This window comes from Daphnia pulex, chromosome 2 (genome assembly GCF_021134715.1).
Source record: "Daphnia pulex isolate KAP4 chromosome 2, ASM2113471v1".
Lineage (NCBI taxonomy): Eukaryota > Metazoa > Arthropoda > Branchiopoda > Diplostraca > Daphniidae > Daphnia > Daphnia pulex.
This window is the reverse complement of record NC_060018.1, coordinates 6665718-6674777: the sequence shown is the minus strand read 5'-3', so window position 1 is coordinate 6674777 and position 9060 is coordinate 6665718. Positions and strand designations below refer to the sequence as shown.

The following is a 9060-nucleotide window of genomic DNA, read 5'->3' as shown; positions in this document are numbered from 1 at the left end:
AGTCTTCTTGACTTTGGTACAAGAATTGGCGAAACGATTCACCTAGTGACAAATTTAACTGGAGATCAGATCAACGATAATTTGATTGTGTGCTAAATAAATATCAAGGGAGTATAGCTCATTGAACCGCAGATCAGTGTCCCCGATTCACCCCATGTTGCCTGCTGTGTGTATCGCTGTATTTGAGACAATCGTAAAATTAACAGTAAGAACGATCATAAATTGTTAGAGTGAGTTACGCTTACGCAACAGTTCAGTTCAGAGAATAAACAAAATTCAAATTCAACTTTATCCTTGTTTTTAGAGAATCTAAATTTTCTTTTAAAAAATTGGCGGGGAAATCGGGGCTCTGGCGATTTTGGCAACGTCGTTAATGGCTGCACGAAAATAGCGAAAATAGTAATCTGCTACAACAAATTTATGTTGTCGTCGGTGTTTCACCGTTGTCTCGTGTCTATTTTGATTTTTCACACTTCACCGTCTTCAAAGATAGTCAGATACACTTTCTGCTGTTGAGCAGGTAAATACTATGACGAACTCAAATAGTATGATGAGATTAATAAGGAAAAGTCGGTTTTTAAAATTTGTATGATTATGGAGGCTTTCATTTAGAGCAGTAATACAGGTCCAAACTTGTAAAATTTTGGTTCTTGACGAGCCAATTATTATGTAATAAGCCCCAAGTCAATTCATGGTTTGCATTTGCCAGTTAGTCAGTTACTGCTTGTATTCACTATGTAAATTCATCTTTTCCTTTGAGCAGTTTGATGCAAGTTTTCTTTGTGCTGGTTGTAGGCTTGTCATCACTCATCAGCAACAATCTCAGTTTCATCGACAGGGTAGATTTTGTGATACCATTATTGTTGTTTTATATTTGAAAGATGCACAGCTTGCATTTGCTCAGTGTGCTATGTAGGAATCTTACATTCTGTCATTTATTCTTGCATTTATTTAGGTCAAATTGCTAGTTGCTTGCTACCTTCTCTTTTTGCTTATTGCATGGTTTCCATAAATACTTTTCATGACCTGTTTTTCATTTCTGAGTGCAGATAAACAAAATTTGATCGGGGAATCCACTGACGTCAGCTTATTCATCTCTTGATTAAATCCCAACGTCAGTCATTAAATCACAACGTCATTAAGTCCGTGTGAGTTTGGGTGTATTCACGTGGACGCTCTTTTTCATCTCCCGCCTGCATTCAACTTTTCTGCGCATGTAACACTTTGGTCAAGCTTCAAGGTAGGAAAACTTGTCGCGTTTTTCACTATTTAGTGGCGTTGATTATCGTGGCATCGTTCCCCGACTATTGATTCTTATGCAACTTGCTCACAATGCTCAACTTCCATTGGCAAGAAAATACGGAGAACTAACTGCAATGTATAGGCTTATTACGAGGATTAATTTAGTGAATCTTTTTTTTTGAACAGTGTCTTCATCACTTCTTTCAGAGTACAATAATTCCTGACTCCTGAGTATAAGATCAACATCACATATTCAAAATCAGAAAAAATCTATGCATTTTGGTTCCATTCGTGAAAACCCAGTTTCTGTCGCTCGTTTGGGTCATTATCTGCAAAACGGTAATACTAGATGTCGTAATACGCAATAAGTTAATTCTAAACAGTTCTTTCTGATTCCCTCCCCCTTCTGGCTGTGCTTTGCCCTCAAGAAGCTCTGTGTACTGTCCTAAATCCAAATTTCCTAAATCCAAACATAGTCGATCAACCGTTTGTTCTTTAGTCAAATAGTCAGTGTTACCTTTATTAGTGATATTGCTAACATAGCCAAGTGTTTTTAAAACTCTTATTTCTGTTGAGTAACAATTGCTGGTTGTTGAACTTGTTATTAATTCAGTGATTTCTTTCTACAGAATTTCTAAAAAATGGGTAATGGATCTGACGACCTTGAAGTGGATGATCTACGTGCGCAGGTCAAGCCGCTTTCCATCTCATCTCAAGTTTCGTCCATTACGGACCTATCTAACACCCCATCGAAAACGAAGGCCGTTAGCAGACCCATTCACGGCAGCTTATTCCAACTGAAATTGTCTAGTCTCTTTTTGCTTCGGGAAGTGACTGCCAAATACCAGTTTCACTTGGGCACGGAAGTCACCGATCAGGGCGGGAAATTTGACGACCTATTATTCAAGTATCAAGTGTCAACAGGTGGCGGCCACCGTCAGTGGCGCTATCGATTTTTGCAAGCCAAGCACAAGCTTAACGAGACCAAGAATCAGATAACGTCGGAAGCGCTTCTGGACGACGATCACGGAGATTTCAGCGTTTCCAAGTATTACCGTTCCTATTGCCGTGAAATTCTTAATGGAAGTGAAGGCCGTCGCCCGGAAGAAATCGATGACGTTATCATTTGCACTAACATTAATTTCAACGAAGCTAATCTCAACGCCTATGGAATTGAGTTGGTGCCTCACAACGATCCTTCCGATAAGATATTGTCATTTGAAAAGTTGCCGGGAGGAAAAGTGCCAGTTCGATACAAATTGAAAAATACGGAAGTGTTGCGCAAGAAATTAACAGAATGGTCGAAAAAGTCCAAGTTATATTCGCTGGCCAAAAAGTTAATTGAATGTGAAACCAAAAACATGTGCCTGTCTGTGACTCATGAACTCATCAAAAATTGCCATTTGGCTTTGGTAAAGGAAAAAGTCATCGACTTGACAACTAAAAGGCTCCACTCGGATTTCATTTATGGAAAAAATTTGTCGAGCGATGCCAACGAATTACGAAGAATTCTCCGTGATTTTTCCATGCGAAAATTAATCTGGAAGGAAGATTGGAAAAGCTGCACTTTTAAGCTCGACGACGAGTTCGGACTTGGCGAGGAAGTTCAGTGTTTATCTGGTCCTAAGGAAGAAATCGACAGTTTCTTGGACAAGTTCGTCTTTGCTGTTAACACTCCAAACGAGGAAGAATTAGACGCCATTATGAAAAACGAGCTGGGGAAGTATTACAACCTACTCGTGAGCGACGTGCAATTCAATCACTTTTCAAACACGATGCTCGACTGGTTCAAGAACAGAGATTCCCAGTGGATGACATCAGACGAAGGGATTCGTATTTTCGAGGATATTAAAGAAAAGGTCGATGAGATCCGCTGTTCCGTTTTAATTAATTATGTAACTCAAATCAATCAAATCGCAGAAATCAGCGACGCTGCAACTCGGGAAATCGCAGAACATTTGAGACCTTTTCTGAAGTCGTCCAATAAATTAAAAATCAACTACTTCACGACCAACTGGCCAGATTTCACGGCTCTCAAAGTCATCGCAGCCATCAAGACCCTTCCAAGTTTCAAGTGCACTGACAGCTACATGGTTATTTCATCCAAACACGCACAGAAGAAGGAAGACCTTCAAGATCTGAGAAGAATGTTCAGCAAAGAAAAATCTTATCATCTTCTTGTAATCGTCTGCGAAGACCACAACCCCATCAGCTACGACAAGTACGCGAATCTCGTGGCCGATAGTGAAGAAAAGAAAATCCTCTTAATCGTACCAAAAGGCACCAATGTCCGTTCACAACTCCTTATTAACGAAGACGTCATCAGCTACGGGCAACTAAGTGAAAGTTCCAAAAACGCTCTTCTGTCGAAAAAGATTTCCTTCCAAGGAAAAGACATGCCCGTCAGAGACCTGATCCAGCCGGACAAAGCTGAAAATGTGTTTGATTGGTCATCAATCAAAATGTTGGTGGCACAGAATAAAATAATGGTTCCGTCGTTCAACATGACCCGTTTTGAGAAGTCTCTCTACATCAAGAGGCGAATGGCGTTACCGTTTGAATTCGACAGCAAATTTTGGGAGAATTTGGCCGAAGACATGAAATGTTCGAAGAACCTCCTCATGTCCCAATGCAAAGTCAATTCCAAAGGTGCCATCGTTTGGTCTGCCAGTGAAGAACGAATAGCTGAGATATGGGAGAAGATTAGAATTAAATTAAGGGATAGCAGCATCTTGAATCGTTCAGTCAACGCAAACATTCCAGAGGACGACCTAATTTTTGACAAGAAGTGGAAAAATAGTGCCGTCATCATATCTGGTGGTGCCGGAACCGGAAAATCGACGATATTATCACACTTTTGCGAAGAAATCAAGAAAGCAAAGCCGACTCGCTGGATCAGTAGAATTAATTTGGTAGATCACTGCGAAGTTCTATCGAAATTTGAACCCAAAATGAAAGAAAATAACTCAACCGAAGAAGATACTGCTGCCATCGACTTTTTCGTCAACAAACTCATCATCTCCGGCGGTAAAAATTCATTTGCCTCTTCCTTACTGACGCACCAGCTGAAGATGGGCGACAACAGGGTAGTCGTCATGCTTGACGGTTTCGACGAAATCAGCAGTCAACTTCAAGAGAAAGCGATTCATCTGATGAAAGCCATCACCTTCAATAAATCGGCTCAACTCTTTGTCACAACTCGGCCTCACATGATCGACCAGCTGCAGTTCCAGTTATCTCAACTGGCTTACAGTCTGGAGAACTTCACCGAAAAGGACCAGATTGATTACCTGTCCGAGTATTGGGAAACTAACCTGAAGGAGCTGGAAGACAAGTCTGTCATCATCCACAAGTTTTCCGAATATTTCATCCAACGTGTGTCTCATACTCTTAAAGACAAGGAAAAATCCTTCATCGGAATCCCCTTGCAGTGTCGCTTAATGGCCGAGTGCTTCCAGTCAGACCTCTTGGATATAATCAAAGAAAATAGAAACGAAAGTGAAATTCAGAAACTGCTTGACGGACAGAAATTCGATCTGGCCACCATGTACAAACGATTAATGGAAACTAAACGCCGAGTGTTTCTCCAAGAAAAGATCACTGTGTCAGCTCCAAACCAAATAATGGCGTACGCTATTGACGGTTTCATGAAGAAGATCGAATTCCACCTGACCAAATTGGCCATCGAAACGATATTTACCGTTCAGGGGATTGTAGTCCTCTCGTGTCCACCAGTATCGCAGCACCAGTCAAAATTCGAAAAAGCCGCCGAGGAAGAAGCCATTGCTGAATGCGGACTCAAATTTGGCTTGACGTTTCATAACGGAAAAAAAGTTCAATTCCTGCATCGAACCTTGGCCGAGTATTTAGTGGCGAAATTCTTTTTCCAAGGATTCATTTTAGATGAAGAAAAACACAATGGGCTTTTGGATAAGGCCCTCGTTCGTGAGGTGATTTTCAGTGTCGTTATGACGAAAAAAAAAGGCAACAACGATGGCGTGCAAATGTTTTTCGATTCGTTTTTGGCGGAGCTAGTCGATGAAGATGAAGAATGGCGCACCATCATTGACAAACGCCTCAAGAACAGATTCCCCGAGCGCTTCAAAACTTTTATGAGTGGCATCATCAACAAACGGCAAGCAGCTGTGGATCCCAACATTTTGGAAGTGCCCGTCTATCAGAGGAATACGAGCATCTTTAAATTCATTTGCGACTGCCTCGACCTGATGATCGAGCCGGTTAAACTTCGAAATAGTATGTCCTCTTTGTTTTGTGTCAGTAGCAAATTCTTTTACGAGCAAAGTAGCGAAGCTTACAAGCGATTCCTTAGCTATTTTAGTAATCCAAGCGAGTGCGAGATGAACACCATTCTTGATCACATTTTGTACAACCCCATGCAAATCTACCTGGATGATTTGTTTTGGAATGAAGGAGAAAAGAAGAAGATCCTGAAACTTGTTCTCGACTTCATGGGAAAGAACCTGGCGACTTTGAAGCGAATTTTAAAAAAACCAAGCTCGGATGCAGAAAAGCAAATGAAATTTGCGCTTCACTTCTTTATGTGCAACGATTATTACGACAATGAACTGAAGCAGTATCTTGAACTCTTGTCATCCACTTACTCCAGCGATGCCTCGTTCCTCAACCTCTTCAAGGCTGCATTCAACATAACCGAGTCGCATTTCGAAAAGTTTCATCTGAATGGCAAAATGGAGAAGACGGTGATCATCCTACGAAATCTTGGACGGAACAAAGTGCTGGAGGCACTTTCTTATGTAGTGCTCCTACGGGATCCGGATGTGTTTCGACGTTATTTCGAGCCATCTCTATCTCTAGACAAAGAGGACGTTGTGTCGACTAATTTGCATCAGCTATTAGTCCGTGACCAGTACCGAATGACCCGGCTCGACCGAGCTGCCTTCCGCGGTGACACGGAGGCTGTCGACCGCATACTGAAAACGCTTAGCCACAGTTTGTCATCTGCTGAAACCAACGAAAAAGCGATGAAGACAGCGAAGAAAGTGCTTAATGACTTGGTTTTTCGCGATAGTGAAGATTTTACTTCATTTTTCGTGGCCGCCGCCTTTGGTCACGAAGAAATCTGTCGCAAACTGCTCGTCTTCTTCAAAGAACTTGTGAACTTGAAGGTATTGCCCTTGAAGAAGTTGCAAGATTTCTACGTCGGCCCAAATGGAATGATCTACAACGCCGCTCAGTTTGCCATTCGTTTCCTAAAATTGCCAATGTTCCGAGTGATTTTGGCGTCTGTCAAACAAATTATGGGGCAGCGCCCTCTCATTTTCTTAATGAAGCGCTTCATTTGGAACAACAAGGAATTGTTCGAAACGTTAGCCGAAATCGTTGTTGATGGCACGGAGGGAACTACCGGATACCAGCAGTTGAACGAGATCATTTTCCAAGACTCTACTACTCTGGAGACACTTCGCATCGTGGATGAGACAACTTTTAACAAAATGGTGTCGGTGAACGGAGTCGAAAAATGGACGAAGCATCTTCTTGATATCGACCTGCCCAAGGGCCTCTATTTGCTCTCACGTCACCACCTGAGTCACTTTGATCGAACCCAAATGTGCAGTTTTATCAAGACCTTCACTTCCGACAGCAATGGTCTAGATAATAGTTACTGGGATCGTTTGCTGTACTTGGATATGAGTGCAGAAGATTTCCCGTGTGACAATGACTTCCACCACGATTTCGATCACTTTTTGAAATGTGCCTGGGATAAACTGGTTAAAGGAAAAGAAAGACTAGTACTGTGTCATAATGATGGAGGTGAAATTTTTTTGCCGTCCATCAATATGTCTTTATTGATGTATGGCAATGTAAGTCTCGTCTACAGGCTGTTTGATTTTGTAAGAGAAAGCCAAGATGAGGAAGTTATCCGACGAATGATGGAATGTATGCCCTGCCAGTTACACCTCATCATGGATCCCTTCAGAGAATATCGGTTGCGTGACACTGTCATCCAGACCCGGATTAAAGTTTTGGAGTTCGCCCTGGATCACGCCGGTCATCTTTCCAATACTCGTACATTCTCGGCTTTGGTCGACGCTCTTTTGTTCCCGCACGAGGACTACGACGGGAGAACGCGCAGTATCTGGTGCTATGTGTTCAACTTCGACTTTTTCTACGCCGAAGAAGCTGTGGTCCACAGAGTGGGCCAATTTTTGACATGGGTGTCGACGAAACTAAACAAAAGTATAGTGAAAGAGCTGGTGACACACAGGTACGATGGTGATACCGACTGTACAAATGTCATGTTTAACTCAGCTTTAAAGGACCGCCGGAACCTGGTCGAAGTCATGCTGTCACATCTAGAAGAGTCGGACCGTCGGGAAGTCCGTCGCACTCAAGTTGATATCCCGCAAGAATATAATAGAAGAACCGGCTACAAAAAGCTTTTCTGATCTCCAATCGAAAGCATCCAGTCCACTGTCATTCACCTGTTTCCAAGTGCCCGGAAGAGCCTGCGACTATGCCGGATACTGTCGAATATCAGTCTAGTGGTGTAAGTACAGCCGGATTGTCGCTCAACAAAGGGCCGTTCCGTGGCTTCACTTGAGCAGAGGTCTGAACAGTAATCAGGTCCAATTTCCCTTATTTCTTTTTGATTGAATTACATTTTGTTTATCCAAGATGCCAAAATCAAGCTGTTCTTCGCTCTGATTGCTTGCCAAATTCATGTATGTCCAGTAATTACTGTATGTTTGAATACAATTTCGGCTGCTCAATTTCTCAGTAGCGCTGCTCATTAAGAAAGAATGAGTAACATGTCATTATCTCTTTATGTGCAGTTAATTCGTAATCGTATTTACTTAGTAGGTTCGTGAGAAACATTGGCCCTTAACCCCCGAGAAGGGAAACTAAAAGTTAGTTTTGTCTTTTAATCATAATGTAATAATTGTTCTGTTGATTCACAGCGCAGACCGAAACAAGCAAAGCAACGGAAAATCGTTGGCAAACAATTACAGGAAGATATTCAGAAAAAGCTGAGCAAAGCCTCCAAAGGTTACAATACCATCCAGGCATCCCCCGCCCCGAGCATCCACCGGATTCAGCTATTTACATACGTATGGCGTACAACCAAAAGGTACTTAAAGGTGAAATATTTCGACTAGTCGAGTCCTCTTTCCTTCTTGGCTAAATTTTTCACAAATACGTTTACGATCGACGATGTTGGTTTAAATTCGATTGCTTTAAAAACTTTCAGTAAATATATTCAATCAGTAAATATATTAAAATACAATTTGAAGTACGAGGGGGTCTGTGCATTGTGCATTGTGATAGAATCTCTCTCTCTTTTTTTTTCGTTTTGATTCTCTGTCCTAGCTGCTAGGTTTAGCATAAACTCGTGAAGTTTCAGAAATTGTGATGTAATGCTTATGGCATTTGTATTTGTTATGTATTAAGAAATCGAAGGTCCTATTTCATTCACAGGATGAAGAAGCAGAAGTAAAAGGCTCCATTGTTGCAGCACATTAACCGATAGGAGATTCGTAGAATTCAGGCTATTCGAAGAACTAGGAGCTGATTGGAGGGACTTAAAAAGGCAAGCAATTGTTAACCGTAATCCACTCACTTGTTTAAATTAGGCACAGGCTATAGGACATAGGGAATTGGTTTCGAATTCACTTGAGATACTAATCCCGTCTGCAAAACTGCGTGTAATCTCAACTCTGTTATAGGGTACAGGAATGGTTGATGTTGCAGGTAGAGGAAGACATTGTTCGTTTAACTATTTTCGAAAGATTTGTTAGTAATGAGATCGACTTCCGTTTCTTCGGTTGGTCTTAGACC

At 41.6% G+C, this 9060-nt stretch overlaps 1 protein-coding gene across 2 annotated transcripts; it reads left to right on the top strand.

The window, feature by feature from the left end:
• The first annotated feature begins 399 nt into the window (after positions 1-399).
• Positions 400-7994, top strand: LOC124206055. Of its 2 annotated transcripts, XM_046603676.1 has the most exons (3): positions 400-520; positions 1050-1240; positions 1872-7994. In XM_046603676.1, the coding sequence occupies exon 3, from the start codon at positions 1884-1886 to the stop codon at positions 7668-7670; it is 5787 nt and encodes a 1928-aa protein (XP_046459632.1). In that variant the 5' UTR covers positions 400-520; positions 1050-1240; positions 1872-1883; the 3' UTR covers positions 7671-7994. The 2 variants fall into 2 exon arrangements, with proteins under 2 accessions (XP_046459632.1, XP_046459642.1); XM_046603686.1 differs by lacking the exons at positions 400-520; positions 1050-1240 and adding an exon at positions 1434-1581.
• Positions 7995-9060: the final 1066 nt, after the last annotated feature.